Source organism: Chinchilla lanigera, unplaced genomic scaffold (assembly GCF_000276665.1).
Source record: "Chinchilla lanigera isolate Chin_1 unplaced genomic scaffold, ChiLan1.0 scaffold00083, whole genome shotgun sequence".
Classification (NCBI taxonomy): Eukaryota; Metazoa; Chordata; class Mammalia; order Rodentia; family Chinchillidae; genus Chinchilla; species Chinchilla lanigera.
In genome coordinates this window covers 8508218-8530585 of record NW_004955484.1, presented here as the reverse complement: position 1 = coordinate 8530585, position 22368 = coordinate 8508218, and the positions used below count along the sequence as shown (strand labels likewise).

At 38.0% G+C, this 22368-nt stretch overlaps 1 protein-coding gene across 2 annotated transcripts in view; it reads left to right on the top strand.

Annotated features, from left to right (window-relative positions):
• Window positions 1-22368, top strand: part of Nfatc3 (nuclear factor of activated T-cells, cytoplasmic, calcineurin-dependent 3) — a 124241-nt gene that overhangs the window by 27420 nt on the left and 74453 nt on the right. For both annotated transcript variants that reach the window (XM_005403590.2, XM_005403589.2), the window contains exons 2-3: window positions 7772-8906; window positions 12564-12726. In XM_005403590.2, coding sequence (XP_005403647.1) covers window positions 7772-8906; window positions 12564-12726 — 1298 coding nt within the window. The remainder of the gene's footprint in view (window positions 1-7771; window positions 8907-12563; window positions 12727-22368) is intronic.

The following is a 22368-nucleotide window of genomic DNA, read 5'->3' as shown; positions in this document are numbered from 1 at the left end:
GTAGGAGAAAAAAAAATCCCATGATGATTTCAGTCCATTAAAACCAAACAAAATATAAAACAGGACCGGGGATACAGCTCAACAGCATAGTGCCTGCCTGGCAAGTGCAAGGTCCTGAGTTCAATTCCTGGTACAAAAAAGAAAAAAATACAACACAACACTTGGCACCTTTTGCTGCCTTAAACACCTCCAAACAGTAGTGGAAGAGACCCCATCCCTCATTAAAAATAAAACCCTCTCTTGCACTTGTGTTCAACTTTTTTACCATATTTCCCTGAAAATAAGACTACATCTTATATTAACTTATGCTCCAAAAGATGCAGTAGGGCTTTTTTTCAGGGATGTCTTATTTTTTCATGTACAGTGCACATTTATTCATGTATAAAAATCTATATTTATTTAAATATAGTCATGTCATCTTCTCTTGGAACATCATCATAACTCTCCAAACCCCAAATTCCTGCCTAAATTTCTTGTGAGTCCATTTTCTGTAGATCCATTGGCCATGATCTCTCATGTCCACCAACAGAGCTGTCCTTAAATGAGCATTTAGCCTGCTTGTAATGCATTGGCAATGCAGCCATGTGTGATTTTATCCCATGAACTCTTCACCCAAGTCACGGCCTCTCGCAGGCTAGGCTTCCCAAAGTTTCCATTAAACCAAATGTTAATTGAAGACTCGTGAGACAGGAGTGGCAACAAAAATGATGACAGTTAAGAATGATGAGCTGGGTGTGGTGGCACATGCCTGGAGGCTGAGGCAGGAGGATGGTTATGATTTTGAGGCCAGCCTTGGCTACAAAGTGAGTTCACAGCTAGCTGGAACTACATACAAGACCCTGTCTCAAAAAAAACAAAAACAAAACAAAACCAAAAAAGTGATGGTCTACACAAAAGTGATAAAATACTACAGGCACCAAAATTTAGAAAAAAAATTGTTTTTATTTCACACAAGTACATTGAGTACATCCGTTATAGCACACAAGGTATTGAATTATGAAGATTTATGTCAGACACAACCACATTTGTTCATTATCAAGTGCACAGGTTATTCATGCATTGTATCTGTACTTTGATCATTTGGTAATAAGTCTTAAATTCATCTGTTTACATAGGCATTTATCTCTATCCAAAAGTACCCACTTGGGTATTTAGAAATTGTAATTTGTATTATCACTTAAGTATTAATGTCAATAATATTTAATTATATATTAATATTATTTTATAATTCAATATGTCCATCATGTGTTGCAGTGTTTGTACTAGCTGCATCCATCTGGCTGATGATCTTAACTGGAGCTTATTTTAAGGGTAGGGCTTGTGTTACAAGCATCCTGAAAAATCATGTTAGGTTATATTCTGGCCTAGGTAAACAGATGAACTTGAGACTTATTACCACCATGCCTGGCTTCTATTTTTAATTTTTTGAAGAGATGCCATACTGCAAGTGTCTAGAAACCACATCGTTTTTGTTGTTGTTGTTATTAGTTGTCTTTTCAAGACAAGGTTTTGGGGCCGGGGATATAGCTCAGCAGCACAAGTGCCTGCCTGGCAAGCACAAGGTCCTGAGTTCGATTCCTGGTACAAAAAACAAAAATAAAATCAAGACAAGGTTTCACTATACAGTTCAGGCTGACCTTGAACTCACTTTGTAGCCCAGGCTGGCCTTGAACTCACAGTAATCCTTCTGCCTCAGCCTCCCAAGTGCTGGGATTGCAGGTGTGTGCCACCATGCCTGGGCAGTTTTATATTCCCACCAACAGCATATGAAGGGTCTAATTTTTCCATTTCTCTATTTCTCCTAGACTTTCTTTTGTTTCTTTTTAGTTTTTTAACTAAATAGTGACCATTCTGATGGATATGAAGTGGTATTTCACTGTGGTTTTAATTTGCATTTCCCTTGGTTTTTTTTTTTTTTTCCTTTGGTGCTGGAAATCGAACTCAGGACCTTGCACTTACCATGCAGGTACTTCTGCCACTGAGCTACATCCCCAGCCCTGCATTCCCCTTGTGATTAATAACTATTATATCTTTTCATATGCTTTTTGAAAATTTGTATATCCTTTTTGGAGAAATATCTATTCTACTCTTTTGTCCAGTTTAAAACATTATTATTCAGTTGTAGGGGTTCTTTTAGATTCTGGATGTTAATCCCATATAAGATACTGTATATGAGTTTCTTTCGTATTTTTACTTTTGTTGCCTGTGTTTTTGATGTTATATCCAAGAAATAATTACCAGATCCAATTGTCTAGAAACTTTTCTCCATTTTTTTCTAGGAGTTGTATAGTTTTAGCTCTTTATAAGGTTGTTAAAATGCACCCCGACCTCCCCCACAAAAAAAAGCTAGAAGAAAAGCTAAGGAAGGGAGGGAGGGAAGGTAAAGAGAGCAGTCACAATTAAAAAGAAGAAATTGTGGAGAAATATGAGCATGGCAGATCTCACTAATATGTACAGCATGTCAACATCCACCGTCTTTACAATCTTACAGAGAAAATAAGGAAGCTGGTAATGCTAAGGGTGTTACTCACATTACAGTAGTAAGTCACGATAGTGTTAGATGAGGTAGAAAGGCTACTATTTGTGGATAAAAGGCAAATGAAAAGTGTAATGATTGATACATTGTGTCAACTTGAGAAGTTTGAAATCTTAACTAAAGGACTCATCCGGGGGCCAGCATCATGGCTTTGTAAACATCCTCAGTCTGCAAGAGGAGGGTACTGAGATGATGTGAGTGCTCCACTGGCCATAGGGTGGATAGCCTGCTACAATATAAGGGTGGAAAAGACCTTTGCTCCCCCCTTTTTGCTCTTGTTGCTTTTGCTGTCTTCTCCTGCCATGAACTATTGCCCCTATGCCCTGCCACCCTCCTTTGGAGCCAGCTGATTATAGACTGAAACCTCTATAAACTGTGAGCTAAATAAACCTTTCCTTCCCTAATTTTGGGTGTCGGGTACTTTGTCCCAGCAATGAGAGAAAAGTAACTAAGACAGCAGGTTGTAGCCCGAGTTTATAATTTGTGAAAAAGCTAGGGCTATAAATGCAAATTCTATAAAGGGTAATCCATCAACAAGTGATAATGATGAACATTTCATGCCAGTAAGGGGTGGTTTCACAATTTTAAAGTGAGAACTAGGGTTCATAGCGTAGCTAGGCATGGTGAAGCAGCCAGTGCTGATAAAAGGGCTACTGAAAATTACATGCACCACTTCAAAACAGTGACAGAGAAATGGCTTTTCCTTTCATATTCAACTGTGATGAAACTGGCCTTTTCTGGAAGAAAATGCTCAGGAGAACATACATTACCCAGGAAGAGAACAAAATGCCAGACCACAAGCCTATGAAGGATAGGCTAAGCTTACTGCTATGGGCCAATGGGAGTGGTGACTTCAAGATAAAGCCTGTCTTGATTTCTCACTCTGAGACCCTAGAGTGCTCAGAAAACATAAAGTCATGGAGAATAGGCTATGAGTGATGTGCAGATCTACCACAAAAGCCTGGGGTAACAAGACTACTTTTCCTTGAGTGGATCAGGGAAACTTTCCTCCTGTTAAGAAATACCTAGAGAGCTGGGCATAGTGGCACACATCTGTAATCCCAGCACTTAGCAGACTCGGGTAAGAGGATTGCTGTAAGTTTGATTCCAACCTGGGCTACATAGTGAGTTTAAGGCCAGCCTGTACTACATAAAGAGATCCTGTCACAAAAAAGAGAGATCTAAAGGACAAAGGTTTACCATTCAAGGCTCTCCTCATCATAGACAATGCTCCTGCTCACCCAGGAGATTTGGAAGGATTGGCTGAAGAATTCCCATGACTCTCAGTGTGGTTCCTCCCACCTAATGCAAATCCTCTACTGTAGCTTATGGACCAGCAGGTTATATAGCTAACTTTAAGAAGCTATAGGGCCAGGGATGTAACTCCGCAGCACAAGCACCTGCCTGGCAAGCACAAGGTCCTGAGTTCAGTTCCCAATACCAAAAAAAAAGAAGAAGAAAAAGAAGAAGCTATACACCAAGGAACTTTCTGAAGGGCTTCCAGATTTAACCCTTAAAGAGTTCTGGAAGGAATGTTATAACTAGGTATATTTTATAACTTTTTGGTGAATACACTAGGAAAATTATTGGTGTGTTTCTGGTAAATTCTGTATACTTACAGTCCTTTTTTATTATGGAAAGATTAGTTAAGGGGTGCTTTGGGGGATGCTAATGTGTATTTCCATTATTTCTTAAGGAAAAAAAAAAGTTTTGGCTTACAAGCAACTTGAGTTACAACCAGCCCTCAAGAAAGATGAGTTTGTAAGTCAGGGGTCCACCCACTTGTAATTTTGTAGAATGCCTCTCAGTTTGGCTTTGTTTGGTTTGGTTTTGGCTTTGTTTTTGTCATCCTGGTGGTTTGCTTTGTTTTGCTTTGTTTTGTTTTTGAGACTGTGTCTCACAAAGCAGTTCAGTCTGGCCTTCACCAGGCTGGCCTTCAACTTGCAGCGATCTTCCTGCCTCAGCCTCCCAAGTGCTGGAATTCCAGATGTGTGCCACGACAGCCACTGTATCCGGCTGGCTTTGTTTTTTTACCATAGGGTCTTGCTATGTAGGTCAGCCTGGCCTTGAACTCACTATGTAGCCTAGGCTGGTCTCATAACAATCCTCCTGCCTCAGTCTCCTGAGTGCTGGGATTACAGGCATGTGCCACCACACCCAGCTTTTTTTTGAGACATGATCTCGCCCTGAAATTCAGCCTGACCTTGAACTGACTATCTAGCCCAAACTGACCTTGAACTCACAGCTGTTCCCCTCCTGTCTCAGCCTCTTGAGTGCTGGCATTACGGGCATGAGCCACCACAACTGTCTGAGTTTGGGTTTGTTTGATATTTTCTCATTATTAGACTGAGGCTATGTAATCCTTTTGCATGAGATCCCTGAGTAGCTGGAATTATAGGCATGTGTCACCATGCCTCACTCTGGATTTATTAATTGGAATTTCCGTATAAGTAAGCACTGTCCCATCTTGTTTATTCATGTATTTACTCAGCTGTTTGTTTATATCAGTGTTATAGTTTAGATCTAGAATGCCCCCCAAAAGGGTCATGTGTTCAGAGAGAGGACTTTCAAACAGTGATTGGATCATGGGAGTCAAATGTGCTGTTAGGAGGTGGGACTTGGTCAAAAGAGGTAGGTCATTGTGGGCATGGCCTGGGTCCCTCTTCTTGGCTCTTCACTCTGCTGTCATGAGTTGAGCACCTTTTTCTCTGCTGTTGCCTGTCTGCCATCCTGTTCCTGCCTTGGAACCAACTGAACATAGACTAAAACTATGAACCAAAATAAACCTTTCCTTCCTTAAACGGTGGGTGTCAGGTATTATATCTTAGTAACAGAAATGTTACTAAGACAATCAGTATGGACTCTTGGAAGCTCCTCTGATTCTGTGGGTTTTGATACAGTATTACCTATTTTATTCTGCAATTTATTCCAAGTTTGGTTATTGGGACCCTTCTCAAGTTAACTCTTGTGTCTTTGACATGACCTTATTCTTTTTGTTAAGTTTTAAAATTTTAACTTTAAAAATTACAGTAAAACTGGTACTGTTTTGGTGTACAGATCTGAATTTTAATGTGTATAAATTCATATGGTCACAGCTACTATCAACATACAGGACAGTTCTATCACCCTAATAAAGATCTGCCTCCTTTTATAGTCACACCCTAGTTCTACCTCTAATCACAGGCAGCCACTGATCTGTTCTCTGTCACTGTAGTTTTGTTGTCTTTAAAGATGTCACGTAAATGGAATTATATAGTATATACCACTTTTTTAACTTACTTCTTTCTCCTGGGGCATAATGTCTTTGAGACTTTTCTAGGTTGTTGCATTATCAATAATACATCTCTTTTCTTCAGTAAATATTCCAATGTGCAAATACATGTGGTTGTTTTTATTTTTTGTGATTACAGATAGAATGCTCTCAACATTTTTGTACAGGTTTTTGTGTGAATATAGCAATTTTCTAAAGAGTACACACCCAAAAGTGAAATTGCTACATCTTATTTAAAGTGTTTTTTTTTTAAATGTGTTTTATTTTACTTGAAATTGCCAGAGTTTTTCAGGGTGGTCATTCTATTTTACATTCCTATTAGCATGGTATGAATGTGTCTGTTTCCCCACAACCATGTCTGTAAAATTTTCAAGTTTTGCTAATCTTATAAGCCAAAAAAATATCTTGGTATCCTTGCTGCTTGGAACAGGCAGCTACTAGCAGGTGTTGGGAGTTATTCCTGACATTGGAGAGGGGATCTTCTTGCATTTCTCAGTTCTGTGCTGCCAGCATATTCAGTGTTACCAGCTTTGGCCACTTGGCACCTGTGAACTTTGGTGCCACTACCTCTTAATGCACTAGCTCATCATGCTGTATGTAAGATAGAAATCACCAATAGGCAAGCCAGGCATGGTGGCTCACGCCTGTAATCCCAGCACTTGAGAGGCTGGGTCAAGAGGATCATTGCAAGTTCAAGACCAGCCTGGGCTCCAAAGTGAGCTCAAGGTCAGCCTGAACTGAATAGCGAGACCCTGTCTCAAAAAAGACAAAAAAAAAAAGAAGAAGAAAAAGAAAAAAGAAATCACCAGTAGGCAAAAATATGCTGTCTGAAAGATATATTATTAGAACTTTTGCTGTGGCATGGATTGACCTGCTAAGAGTATGGGAAGATTGCTTAATAGCAAAACAAAGTAGGCTGGCGCATGCACAATGTCAGACTTTCTGCTTGGCCTGTTGGGGATGGGGGAACCTTGTGGACCTGATTAAGGAGGGCTGCAGAAGATTGGAGTCACCCAGAGAGGTTGCCATCCAGAGAGGCTGTTATCTGGGATAGGTCCTTGACTGGAACTTGCTGCAGCCAAAGCAAATACCTACTGGAGCAGCCATGGGGCCCCTGTTGCAGCTAGCTAGTGGCAGGGAATTTGGGTAGAGTAGCCCCAAAAGAAAAAAAGCACCTCCTAGGAAACATTGAATCTTTCTCTCTCATCTTAGTACGGTAGTTCATTGTTTTACAGACATGATTTTTCTTTCATAAAAGCATTTATTAGTTTTTTTTTTTTTTAATTTTATTTTAAAGAGAAAAGAAAACAGCCGGGGATATAGCTCAGTGGCATAAGCGCCTGCCTGGCAAGCGCAAGGTCCTGAGTTTGATCACTGGCACCAAAAACAAAAAAAAGAGAAAAGAAAACAAAATTTGAAAGCAAGATAATAAGGGAGTAGCAATGGTTAATACATTGCATATTGTTATCTTTAAATTAGTTACTTAGAGTACAAGATATAGGCATTTAATTGTCCAAACTATATTAGCACAAACCTTTCTTTTCAATGAACTAAGAGAAATTAAACCTTTCTTTTCAATGAACTAAGAGAAATTAGGAGTATAACTGTCTCACCTATTTTGTGCATGTGTGTGTGTGTGTGTGTGTGTGTGTGTATTTTATATATATATATATATATATAGTTTTTGCTTTTCCCTTCTTTTAGCATTTACTAGTTTTAGACAATATTTTCTGATTATCATTTTTGAAAGTGTGAGAATAAAGAAAAATCATTACATGTATAAATATGTAATAATTATGATACATTTTTTAAATAACAATTCTTTAGTGGAGCTAATGATATACATTTTGTGTCCCACTTTTTTCTCCCAAGATTATTATTATTATTTACTTTCTCATCTAATGCATACATCTAAATTTTCTAATTCCTTATTTTGTTGACCTTTTTTTTCCTTCTTCCCATAGATCTTGAGCCAGATGATTGTGCATCCATTTTCATCCTTAATGTAGATCCACCTCCATCTACTTTAAACTCACCACTTTGCTTACCACATCATGGATTACCGTCTCACTCTTCTGTTTTGTCACCATCGTTTCAGCTCCAAGGTCACAAAAACTATGAAGGAACTGGTGATGTTCCTGAATCTAAATATAGCCCATTAGGTGGTCCCAAACCCTTTGAGTGCCCAAGTATTCAAATTACATCTATTTCACCTAATTGTCATCAAGAAACAGATACACATGAAGATGACCTACATATAACTGACCCAGAAGGAGAATATTTGGAGAGGCCTTCTAGAGATCATCTCTATCTTCCTCTTGAGCCATCCTACCGGGAGTCTTCCCTTAGTCCTAGTCCTGCCAGCAGCATCTCTTCTAGGAGCTGGTTTTCAGATGCATCTTCTTGTGAATCTCTCTCACACATTTATGATGATGTAGACTCAGAGTTGAATGAAGCTGCTTCCCGATTTACTCTTGGATCCCCTCTGACTTCTCCAGGTGGCTCACCAGGGGGCTGCCCTGGAGAAGAGTCCTGGCATCAACAGTATGGACTTGGGCATTCCTTGTCACCCAGGCAATCTCCTTGCCACTCTCCTAGATCCAGTATCACTGATGAAAATTGGTTGAGCCCCAGGCCAGCCTCAGGTCCTTCTTCAAGGCCTACCTCCCCCTGTGGGAAACGGCGGCACTCCAGTGCTGAAGTTTGTTATGCTGGGCCCCTTTCACCCCATCACTCACCGGTTCCTTCTCCTGGTCACTCCCCTAGGGGAAGTGTAACAGAAGATACCTGGCTTAATGTTTCTGTCCACAGTGGATCAGGCCTTGGCCCTGCACTTTTTCCCTTTCAATACTGTGTAGAAACTGATATCCCTCTGAAAACAAGGAAGACATCTGAAGATCAAGCTGCCATACTACCAGGAAAATTAGAGCTCTGTTCAGATGATCAAGGGAGTACATCACCGTCCCGGGAGACTTCAATAGATGATGGCCTTGGATCTCAGTATCCTTTAAAGAAAGATTCATCTGGTGACCAATTTCTTTCAGTTCCTTCACCCTTTACCTGGAACAAACCAAAGCCTGGCCACACCCCAATATTTCGGTGAGTTGGTAGACATGGCTGCTGATCATTTTTCATGTGTATAGTTCATTAGTAGCATGTAAGTATGTTATCTACTTATAATTGATCATTTTTCTCCTCATCCTGTCTTTCCCTTCCCTTTCATCCCTATCTCCTGCCCCTTTCTTACCTCTTCCTTTCCTGTCCTCCATTTTTATTTTCCTTTAAGTCTTTTTTTTCTTCCATGTTTTGTTTTTGAGGCAAGGGTCTCACTATGTAGTTCAGATTGGCTTTAAACTCACCGTGTAGCCCAGGCTGGCTTCCGATTTGCGGCCTCCTACCTCAGTCCCCCAGATGCTGGGATTACAGGCATCTGCCATCATGCCTGGCTTATTTTCCTTTAAGTTTTAAAAGTATCTTTAGATAGGCTAATTTTAAAAGTATATAAGTAATGAGTTACAGATATTTGCTTAGGCTATTCTCAAAATTGTCATCTTCCTGCCTTATCTTCCCAAATAGCCAGGATTATGAGCATGTACCACCAACCTTAGCCTTTGGATTTTTTTATTTTTTAACTTTGTAAGTTTATGATTCGTTGTTCTTGTAGAGAAATTTTTCAGTTTTTTGTACTCAGATTTTGCTTTATTGCTTATGTGTGTTATATTTGAAACTTTCATCCCATTCTAAAATAATTTAAAATATAGCTTTCACATGTGTTTCTAATAAAGTTTTTTGTGTGTTACTATGTGTATATTATATGTGTGATATTTTTATTTTTATCAGATAAATATTTGAATCTTGGATCTACCATTATTTTGGTGTAAGGAATGAAGAATAATATAATAACTTTTACTTTCCAAATAAGTTGACAGTTGTTACAATATCATGTGAAGATTCAGTCTAATCTATAATTCATTAAAAAAGACATCTTTTATCATACATTAAATTCCCACATGAAAAAATAAATAAATTCCCACATGGAATTGTGTCTGTTTAGGGATTTTTTAAAAATAATTTTTTATTAGTATGAATAACTTATTTCTGGAATCCTTATCTTTAGAAAAATATAATATGGAATCTGTGCTATTGAAGACATCACTTTGTTTTGTTTTTGAGACCAGGTCTCACTATGTAGTGCAGGCTGATCTTGAACTCACTATGTAACCAGGTTGTGCTGTTACGTCTGACAAAGGCATCACTTTGTTTCTAAAATTTATCTTCCTTCCTATGAGTTTGCTCATGTCTGCAGCACAAATGCAGAACTAACAGTTGATAAAATTGACATTGTTTTAGACTAGTAAAAATTAATCTTAGCCAGGCATGGTGGAACATGCCTGTAATCCCAGCCTTCTGGGAGGCTGAGGCAGGAGGATAGCAAGTTCAAGCCCAACCTGGGAAATTTAGCAACTTGAGACCCTGTCTCAAAATTTGAAGAATAAAATAAAAGGGCTGGGGATGTAGCTCAGCATGAAGGCCCTGGGTTCAGTCCCCAGTACTAGAGAAAATTTTTAAAAAGTAATAATACTTTTGAGCTGTGTAGTAGGAAGACTTAAACTGTAATGAGTACATTAAAGGAAGTAATGTATAATTTAGAAATTTACACTAGGAATGATAACCATTTTAAAGGTTAGAAGATGCCTAGATATGGTGGTACATGCCTGTTACCCCAGCACTTGGGAGGCAGAGAGAGGCAGGAGGATCAGTGGGAGTTTGAGGCCAGCCTGGGCTATATAGTGAGCTCAAGCTCAGCCTAAAGTGTATAGTGAGACCTTGTCTCAAAAAAAAAAACAGCTGGGTGTGGTGGTGCGCACCTATAATCCCAGCAATGGGAGGCTGAGGCAGGAGGCTTGCTGCGTGTTCAAGGCCAGCCTGGGCAACAAAGTGAGTTCAAGGCCTGCTTGAACTGCATAGTAAGACCCTGTCTCAAAAAGACAAAACAATAAAAAATTAAAACAAAACAAAAACAGGATGAGCGGAAGTGGGGAGAGAGAGGAAAGAAAGGAACAAAGAAAAAAGGAAAAGAAAAAAGAACAGAAAAATTGAAAGCTTTACTTCACCTTTTACTAAGGTGTTACTTTTTGACACAGACCACAGTAGTTTTGGGTCCATTAATATTTGACCTGTAGATATCTCAGTTTTCTTGTTGTTTTTGTTTTGTTTGTTTAGGTGGTTTTGTTTTGTTTTTTGTTTGGTACTGGGAATCAAACTCAGGACTTCGCACTTGCCAGGCAGGCACTGTGCCGCTGAGCTATACCCCTGGCCTTGTTTTGTTTTTCAGTGCCAGGGATTGAACCCAGGGCCTACACATGCTAGGCAAGCAATCTATCACTGAGCTACACCCTCAGTCTTTCTTCCTCTCCCTCTTCCTCTCTTCCTCTTTGTACTAAGGACTGAACCAGGGGCCTTTGCATGGAGCTATATCCCTAGCCCTTGTTTTAATTTTTATTTTGAGACAGGGTCTCACTAAGTCATTAAGTTGTCCAAACTGGTCCTGAACTTGTGACCCTCCTGCCTGCCCGCCTCCCAGAGTACTAGGTTAATAGTCATGCACTACCACACCTGACTTCATATATTATTTTCTAATTCTATATTTTTTAGTGTTAGTATATCTAAACAAACCTTTAGACCTTTAAGATGTTTAAATTATTTCATTGATCAAGTTTAAAAAGTATCATTTAGCCTGGTGTGGTAGTACTTGCCTGTAATCCCAGCATTCAGGAGCTTGAGGTAGTAAGATCGCTGTAAGTTTGAATCCAGCCCAGGCCACACAGTGAGTTTAAGACCACATTGAACTATATCGCAAGACCCTGTCTCAAAAAAACAAAAGAATTATCATTTAACATGTTCACAACAGGGCCATAGTTCAAAAACTTCACTGCTGTGAGGCTTTGAACCACTGGCGGTACGTGGATTACTGTCCCATTGGGTGATACAAGCTGCCCGATGGAGCATTCATGTGTGTACCACTAGTGGTTCAGGCTGGTGGGAATGTGTTAAAGATGCTTCAGTTTTTGTGGGGTTTTTTTTTTTTGTTTTTTTTTTTTTTTTTTTTTCAGTTAAATACATAGTGAAATTTTTTACCTCAAATTGCAATATATTGCTGAATATAAATAATTTTTCAGAGATGACAAAAATAATAGAGAAGAGGTAGGGAAGGAAAGATGTCTGACTTCCAGATTCCTCCCAGGGAGGGAGGGTTACATAGTGAGGCCAGGAGTAAGATTTTAGATTCTTGGAGGGAAACTGAGACATACACAGAAATGTGTATTTTTTGCTTTAAGGAATCAAATTACTGTAGTTTGGGTGGTTTTTGTAATTAAGTACACATAGTTGAGAAATAGTCTTAGTTTTACAAATATTTAGAATATGTCCTTTTTGAGAAAATATGGGAACCCAGGGGCTGGGGATTTAGCTCAGGGGCACAGTGCCTACCTGGCAAGCGTGAGGTCATGAGTTCAATTCCCGGTACCGGAAAAAAAAACAAAAAATGAGAAAACATGGGAAACCAAAAAGTAGATAAAATAGATTTTAGTATTCAGATTAAAGAATTATTTATTACACACCTACCATAACCACTGTTATGCTAAATGAAGTTTATTTTGAAATACTTTGTTCAGAGATGACAAGTATTGGCAAAGAAGTTATTTGAATCACTGACAATAGCATGATGTTTAGCGTCTTTGTGTGTTTTATTTATAGCACATCTTCATTACCTCCATTAGACTGGCCTTTACCAACTCACTTTGGACAATGTGAACTGAAAATAGAAGTGCAACCTAAAACGCATCATCGAGCCCATTATGAAACGGAAGGTAGCCGAGGGGCAGTAAAAGCATCTACTGGGGGCCATCCTGTTGTGAAGGTATGAGAATTCTGAGGCTTGTTCTGTAGATACCATGTACCTGTACTGGTGATACAAGTCTGTTCATTTAGGTTCTACAAAGCCCAAAGAGAAAACTCAAATCTGTTTTGTGTGCTTGTTAATATGGTTACACTTCTGCATTGAGTTGTCTTTGCTAGTGTAAAAGATGTTTTTCCTGATAGCCTTTCCTGCTGGGAAAAGAAGATTGCAGTGATTAAAGAGCCGTTTTTCTGATTAATAAAAGACTTTTATTTTTATAGTATAATATATGTTCATTTAAAATTTAAGTAATCAAATAAATAAAATTTAAGTAATATAACAAGTTATATCATGTACAGGTACAAATTCTCTATGATGAATGTGATCATTATATGTATCTAAGATGTACCAATAAAATCTGATTAGAGAAAAAATAATAAAATTTAAATAATATAGAAACCTAAAAAGAGTAAAGCAATCAAATATCCAGAATTTGTTTCCCTCAGAAATAAGCAGTGCTTGATAACATTCGATTAATGCTCCAGGTAATTCTCTTGTGTGTGGTTTTAGTGGAAAACTAGAAGGATGGCTAGAAAAATGAATTGAATTTTTTAATGGCTAGTGTATTTGTTTTCCATTGTGTGAGAAAATATACAAGATAATGAAGTTGTAAGGAGGACAGGTTTATTTTGGCTCGCAGTTTCAGAGGCCAGTGGTTGAGCATGGTCATCGGCCTGCTGTTGTTGGGTTTGTGCTAAGGCAATACTGTATATCATGGTGTAACGTATAGCAGATGAAACAGCTTGGCTCAGGAGGCTGGAAAATAGTAAAAAGGGAAAGGGGCGAAGTCCCAGTATTTCCTTTACTGGGTTAACATCCCCACTGCCTGAACTTCTTCCCAGTAGGACCTCCTGCCGCCCTGTAACACCATAGGCTGGCAACCAGATCTTTAAATGTGGGCCGTTGAGGAGAAATGTACATAAACCACGCCAGATAGGGTTATACTGAAAAGTTTTATAATTAATGATCTTATTTGAATTTATTAAAATAAAACTAAAATATAATTTTAAACATATTTGACAATTTGAATTATTTCATATATTAAAGTTTTGAAGCATAACATGAAAATTAAAATACTGTTTGATTTAGACAGCTGTGGTAGCGCACATTTGTAATCCCAGCATTTGGGAGGCTGTGGCAGGAGCAACACCTCAAATTCAAGGCCAACCTGGGCGACATACTGAGTTCAAGGCATGTCTCAACTGCCCCACCCCAAAATTATATTCATTCATTGATATATACATACGTTCTTTTTTTTTTAAAGTTTTACTTGAATGGAGCATAACAAAAAGTGAAACTAAAGTAAAACTAAGAACTGCTGAGTCTTACATGTTGTTTTTAAAGAGTTCTTAAAAGATCTAAGAATAAGGGCTGAGGATTTAGCTCAGCGGTACAGCGCCTGCCCGGCAAGCATGAGGTCATGAGTTTGATTCCTAGTACCAAAAGAAAAGGTCTAAGAACAAAAAATATTAAGTAAATTATTATAAAATTGAGCTCTTTGAGATTTAGAGTATGAATTGACTCTTTGCTTTGATAAATAATTGTCTCTTTCCCTTTTCCATGCTTTGTCACTTGAATTTTTTTTTCTTCTCAGTATCAGGAATCAAACTCAGGACCTTGCACTTGCCAGGCAGGCACTTGTGCCACTGAGCTGTATCCCCGGCTGTCACTTGAACTTTGATGTTTGTCTTATTTTTACTTTCAGAGCCACTGCCACCATTTCCCCCTCTTTTTCATCCTTAATCCTGTATGTAGTTTGATTCAGTGCTCACTTAGTTCTTTTTATTTATTTCATTAAATGTTTTATGACTTATCATTGTTACCTAAACATGTTTCATAGTTCTTGACAAAGAAAGGTTTATATTTTAAACAGGTTTTTAAATGATTTGTAAGAAGTGTCAGGATTTCTATGCTGAAAGAAACTGTCAATGAGTCTTTGGTTGACCAGTATTGCATGTCTATATCTGTTTTCATGAGAAGCCACTTTGAAGATATCAATATGTAATACAACCACCATTGTTAATTCCCTACCACTTTGTTTGTAACTCTGTATTGTCTGTATTGTGCTTGTGATATGTTGTAAAATGTTGTATGTCTGTTAATGTTTCCCTCCTTTTATCCTTAAAATAAAAAAAAAAAAGAAGTGTCAGGAAAACACAACAGAATTTTATCATTCCCAAACTAAGGCGGTAGTGTCACTTGAGCCCAGGAATTTGATTTTTTGTGTTTTTTCTTTTGTCTTTTTGAGACAGGGTCTTACTATGCAGCTCAGGCTGGCCTTGACCTCACTTTGTAGCCCAGGCTGGTCTCGAACTCATAACTATCCTGCTGCCTCAGCCTCCCAGGTGCTGGGATTACAGGTGTGCGCCACCATTCCCGGCAGCACAGGAATTTGAGACCAGCCTGAGCTACACAGCAAGACCCAATCTCAAAGAAGAAAAAAGAATAACTAAGCAACAACAAAGGAATTCTGACATTTGTTATTAAATGAGAGTTTATGTCAGTTTAAGGATACAGATTCTTAGATTCCAGTGTCTTTGACATTTCTCAAGAATGTATTTATAAGTGCAAAACTGAACAGAAGTTTTTTAGGGGTCCATATGGTTTGGTTCCATAGTTTTCCACTGATTAAAAATGGATTCTGTGCTCAAGGGGAGACTAACACTGCTGCCATCATCAGTGTTTTTTATATTCATCTTGTGACTTTTTCTAACTTACTGCTTAAAGAATTATTTAATGATACTCGAAATGATAGACTTAACCAGAATATGTCTGGATATTGATGGTTCTTTATTCGTGTTTCTCAGTGTTTATGATGTTCCCTTTCAGTCTGAGATTTTTTTTGTCAGTGGCAAAGTTTTACATTTTTCAAAGCTAGGATAAAACAGGCTCTGCAGAGTGAGTTTGGGCCAAGTAAAGGTAAGAAAAAGGAAAGAAATACATCGTACAGTGTAGGGTCGGGTACCGCGAAGAGACCCAATAGCCTATTTTTTATGCAAGAAGATTTTCCATACTATATCTTTATATGTATTTCCTATTGATTTGTCCTTTACTTTAGGGACTCCAGTTATTATTCAGATGTTGCCTGGTCTTTTTTATCCTTTTTTTTGTTTGTTTTTTGTTTGTTTTTTTGAGACAGGGTCTCGTTATGCGGTTCTGGCTGGCTTTGAGCTCACTTTGTAGCCCGGGCTGATCTTGAACTTGCAACAATCCTCCTGCCTCAGTCTCTGAAGGGCAAGGATTACAGACATGTGCCACTCGGCCTGGCTCTTCTTTTTATCCTTGATATCTATGTTCTAGTTTCTGGATGCATTAATGCTGCTTGTTTTGTTTTGTTTTTGAGACAGGGTCTATGTAGTTCAAGCTGTCCTTAAATTCCATGTGTGGCCCAGGCTGGCCTCGAACTCATGGTGATCATCTTGCCTCAGCCTCCCAAATGATGGGATTACAGGCATGTGCCACCATACCCAGCATGTTTCTCTTTTTGTTTTGTATTGTTTTTGAGGCAGGTCTTGTTAGGTAGTCCAGGCTGGCCTTAAACTCACTATAGACTAGCCTCAAGCTTGTGGTGATCCTCCAGTCTCAGCCTCCAGAGTGCTGGTATTGCAGGTATGGACCACCATGCCCAGCTATTATTTCTTATTTATTGATTTTTAAAAATGTATTGAATTGACAGATTTTTTTAATTGTTGGGGTTGTTTGTTTGTTTGTGTTTTGGTAATGCAGATGGAACCTTGAGTCTTATAAATGCTAGCTCTACCACTGAGCTACATCCCAGCACTTTTTATTTTATTTTGAGATAAGGTCTTGTTAAATTGCCCAACTTGTATTCCAGCCTATGATCATTCAAAACTTGACTTGTTTTGAATTGTAACTTGATTCCTTAGCTCCATTTTCCACTCATTTGCTACTTTATCATTTTATTTGGGGGCCGGGGATATAGCTCAGTGGCGCAAGTGACTGCCTGGCAAGTGCAAGGTCCTGCGTTCAATTCAAACACACATTGTGTATTTGGTCTTTTGAGTTCTTGAATTTGTAATCAATTTTTTAAAAGTGTCAAGCAGTCAATTTCTGGTCTTCATGAGTTGTGTGTATGTTTTTGATAGGAAACTTTTGTTTTCTTTTCTGTTATGTCCTTTAGGCTGGGAATGGTGGTGCATGCCTGGAATCCCAGTGCTTGGGAGGCTGAGGCAGGAGGATGGCCATGAGTTGGAGGCCAGCCTGAACTCCATAGTGAGTTCAAGGCCAGCCTGAACTACAAAGTGAGACCCTGTCTCAAAAACAAACAAAGAAACCCCATGTTCTTTAAATGTGTTTTACTTTTTTCATTAAGTAAAAGTAGGAACATCTTAAATTATAATGACCAAATTGCCACACCTTCTATGTCTATTTTTGTTTGAGAGCCTTGATCTGTAACCAGTGGAGATTAAAGATACAAGTTGATTTTCATAGTAAAATAAAATATTACAAATTTTTTCTTTAAAAAAAAGAGAGAGTTGGATTAGGATAGTCCTTATTGGGTTTGATTCAAGAGAGTGAACAGTATCATGTGTTATGGCCCATTCCCAGTATTCTCACATATGTCATATTTTCATGAATGTTGCTTGTTCCCCCAGTACAGTGCAACATTCTGGAAGGTGGTCATCCCTTGTGACCCTTCCTTTTTTCTCTTGCTTTTCCCCATGTCCTTTCCAACACTTGTCTTTTTGATGATAGCCATTCTAATAGTTATATCCGTGTGGTTTTAATTTACATTTCTCTGATGATTAATGATATTGAGCATTTTTTTTTAAGCCTTGTATATCTTTTCAGAAATGTCTGTGCAGGTCCTTTGCTCTTTTTTTTTTTTTTTCTTTGAGACAAGGTCTCATTGTATAGTTCAGGCTGTCCCTGAATTCACTACATAGCCCACACTGGCCTCAAACTTGTGGCAATCCTGCCTCAGCCTCTCAACTGCTGGGATTACAGGTGTGATTGGGTTATTTTCTTGTTTTTGAGTTATTTCTGTTCCATACACATACTGTGTTTTAAAATTCATGTTTTAATTATTATTTTTTACCAAAGTAGAAAGCTTTGTAATTAACTGAGTCAACAATAAAACCTATATATTATGGATATTAACCTTTTATCAGATCTGTAGTTTGTATGTATTTTCTCTCATTTTGTAGATTGTCTCTTCACTGCTGCTTGTTTCCTTTGCTGTACAGAAGCTTTTTAGTTTGATGTTGGTTCCATTTATCTATTTTTGTTTTTGTTGCCTGTGTTTTTGGGGTCTTGTCCAAAAAGTTTATTGCCCAGGTCAAACTTATGAAACTTTTACTGGTATTTTTGTCTAGTAGTTTCATAGTTTTGGGTCTTACATTTATGGCTCTTTAATACATTTTGAGTTGACTTTTGTATGTGGTCTGTAACAAAGGTCTGATTCCATTTTCCTGCACGTGTATATGCAGTTTTCCCGATCCATTTTATTGAAGAGACTGTTCTGCCCAAAATGTTCTTTCCTATGCCTTTGTCAGAAATCAGTTGGCTTGAAAGGATCTTATTACTGAGAAATTTTCTTTGATTTTCCTGAGAGGTACCTGCTTACAGCTTTGATCTACAAACCAAAGGGCGTAAGTTAGCATTCTCTGTAATCTGTTTACTCACTGTTTGTTACTACCCTTCCTAGTGGATAAAGGTGTGTATTCGTTAGCAGCTTTACTATTGTACATCAGAATCTTCTGTTTCATGTTCTTTATTTCGTCCCACCACGGCCATCTTATATCACCATGCTTTGAGTTTTATAGATCAAAGTTTGCTTGTTTGGTTTTACTGATAGATTTTTGGCTATTTCTGAATCCTCCACCCACATACATTTTGTTTTTTTAAGTATTGGGGGAAGAAAGTTGTGATACTACTTTGTTTATTTTATATAGAATAAAGAGAAGTTCTCTTTAACTGTTAACAAGAGAAATAGAAACAGTACATATAAAAGCAGGTCATTTCACATAGAAATTGGAAGTGATGCTTGATTCTACATAGTCTACCACACTTGCAAGGTTGGCTCTGTAGGGACTACTTTGTATGTGCCAATTTTTGAAACCACATTCTTGCCACTAACAGAGGTGTCTTCTCTGGCAGCTGAGAAAACAGTTGTAGCTTTCTGTGCTATTCTGAGCATTTTTAAGCTTCAGAAAGAAGGGGATGGACTTGGAATGTCACTCACTGATAAAGTGCTTCCCTAGCATTGCAAGGTCCTCGGTTTGATCCTCAGTACTGAGGTGGGGGCTGAATATGGTGGGGTATACCTGTAGTCCTGGCAGTAGGAAAGCTAAGGCAGTAAGGTTGTGAGTTTCAGACCATCCTAGGTTAAATAGCAAGTTTGAAGATAGCCTGAACTACATAGAGAGACCCTGTCCACTCCCTCAAAAGAAGTGAAAGAGAATGGAAAAGATATCAGTTGCCGTTCTGGACTGGTCTAAACCTCACACATAACAGTGGTGGGGTTGGTTCTCAAGACCAGTATAAAAAGTGCCTTCATGTGCTCAATATGTGCTTTTTGTTTAGTTTTGTTTTCTTTTGTTTTTAAAAAACTTTATGTCAGATAAGAATGTATCAGTAAAGTACACAGACCTTAAGATGTATGCCTCAATTTTTAACACAAACATACTACCCACAAAAGTACCACCCAGGTTAATATATAGAACATTTAAGAATTCCTGGAGGCTCCCTTCCCAGTTTGTACTCCCTTAGGCAACCAGAAGTAATCATAGTTCTCTGATCTCTTATCATCGTAAATTAGTTTTTGTTTCTTCTTTTGGGGTACTAGAGATCAAACCCAGGGCCTTGTACATGTTCGGCAAGTGCTATACTACTCGCCCCCAGCCCTAGATTAGTTTTCTTAATCTTTAATTTCATATAGATGAAATCATATAATATCTCTTATTTTCTGTCTAGATTCTTTATCAACATTTGACTATGGGATTCATCCTGTTTAAATTTTTGGGAGGAAATTCATCCTTCAAAATTTTTTTTTTCTTTTTCATTGCTGTATGTTCCATTGTATGAATTTACTATAACTTATTTGCTGTCCTATTTATAGACGTGAAGTTTTGTTTTGGGGACAGTTATAAATAAAGGGCTGGGGCTTAATTCAGTGGCACAAGTGCCTGGCAGGCAGGTACAAGGTCCTGATTTCCGTTCTTGGTACCAAAAATAAATAAAATATATAAAGCCATGTGCTTTTTTTTGTTTTGTTATGTTCTTTTTATTAAGATGACTTTTGAGCCGGGGATATAGCCCAGTGGCACAAGCACCTGCCTGGCAAGCACAAGGTCCTGAGTTCGATTCCCAGTACTGGAAAAAATAAATAAATAAATAAAAGTGAAAAGATTCTTAATGAACACAACCTAATTGGGAAACCAGCCCCCCACAAAAAATTAAAAAATAAAATAAAATGACTTCTGGGTGTTATTTTTTGTTATTTTGTTTTTCTTCTTGTTTTTGTTTTGTTTGTGGCACGGTCTCACTATGTAGTGCAGACTGGCCCTGAACTTGCTCAGGTAGCTCAGGCTAGCCTTGAACTGACAGCAGTCCTTCTTCTTCAGCCTCCTGAGTGCTGGGATTACAGGTGTGCACCACCACGCCTGGCCTAAAATGACTTGTGGTAGACGAAGCATTCACTTTTTTTTCTGGGTACATGCCTAGAAGCAGAAGTGCTTCTTTTCCAAAGTAGCTTTACCAGTTTTCTTCCTATCATGTGAAGATTCTACTTTTAGATTCTCATCAGTACAAACACTTGGTTGATAATCTTTTAATTTTAGCCATTCTTGTAAGCATGTAATGATGGCTTGGTATAGCTTTAGTTTGTGATTTCCTTGTGATCAGTAATGTTGATTATTACTCTTTCACTGGGGGGGTATTTGGGTATCTTTTTATTGATTTATAACTTTTTAATATATTAGATATAAGCCCTTTGTCAGTTACTGTATGTGTGGGTTTTTTTGTTTCGTTTTGTTTTGTTTTTTGTCTTTGAGACAAGGCCTCACTATGCAGTTCAGGCTGGCCTTGAGCTCACTTTGTAGCCCAGGCTGGTCTCTAACTTGCAACAGTCCTTCTGCCTCAGCCTGCCAAGTGCTGGGATTACAGGGGTGCGCCACCACGCCCAGCTTGTTTTGTTTTTAAGACAGAGTCTCACTGTGTAGATTAGGCTGGCCTCAACTCATGGCAGTCCTTCTGCCCCAGCCTCCCAAATTCTGGGACTGTAGGTGTGTACCACCACACCCAGCCAGATACCGTGTATTGCAAATGTAATCTTCCACTTTCTCTTCTACTTCCCTCCACCTTTTTTTCCTTCCTTCCTTCCTTTCTTCCTTCCTTCCTTACCTTCTTCTATTCTTTCTTCTTCCCTTCCTCCTTCCCTCCCTCCCTGTTTTCCTCCTCTTCTTCCCTTCTTCCCTCCTTCCTTCCCTCCCTTTTTCTCTTGCTTCCTTCCTTGCTTCAGGAATTAATAGTAATTAAGTGACTAATACTGGCTCTGGAGCCAGATGGCTTGAGTTTGAATCCTGAATTTTACTGTATCTTTAGCTAAGTAACTGTAGTCAAGACCTTTTACTGAACCATTCATTGCTTAATTTATTCATCCATCTATCCATTCATTCTTTCATTGAGTCAGTATTTTTTTACTGTTCACTATCAGACAACATAGCAGGTACAGGGTCTTTGTCATTGCCATTTCTTACAATGGTAAGAAACAGTAGTAGTCAATAAAATGATCAAGTGCTGTTTTAGAAAATAGAATGTTATGCAATAAGGATTAATTATGGAAGGAACTTTACCTTGGTTTTTTTTTTTCATGAAAAATAAGTATAATGATAACATATAGTAAAGTATAATAAAATAAGTATAATAATAGCATCTGCCTCAGAGCTGTTATAAAGATTAAATGAAACATTGCATGTAAAGAATATGCCTTACACTTAGAAAATGCTCAGTAAGAATTAGCTAATATTATTACTTAGATTTCTTGGAGCAATTTCATCAATACTTTGTAATGAAGAGTCTATAGCAAAAAAAAAAAAGTCTATAGCAAGGTATAATCTCTTACTGGCATCCTAAAACTCAGCTTAGATTCATTACTGACCTTTGGAAGATTGTGTATGCAACTTGTGGCCTAATTTTGTGTCAAAATAGGAAGTTGTAAGGCTTTTAAGCCCTAATTATAGAGATCTTGCTAGTATTCTGCAAAGGACAATTTACATGTTCTCAATGTATTTTTATATTGAGACCTTAAAAAATTTCTGAAATATATATTTCTTAAAATAATGAAGCAATTCAAACTGTGGAGCTGAAAATATAACTACCTCCTAGCCAAGTAAGTTAACTTTTTCTTCTATTCAAAATAAGTAATTTCATTTATTTATTTATTTATTTTTTATTTTTTATTTTAAAGAGTAAAACAAGGATAACATAATAATAGGGGGGACTTAGCATATTACAGACAAAATGGTAGGAATTTATCAATGGTTATCGTTTTACATATTATTATCTACAAATAGTTTCTCAGGAAAACAAATAGACAAATAATAGTGAGTTAGAGACAAAAGAGGTAGGAGATTATCAAGA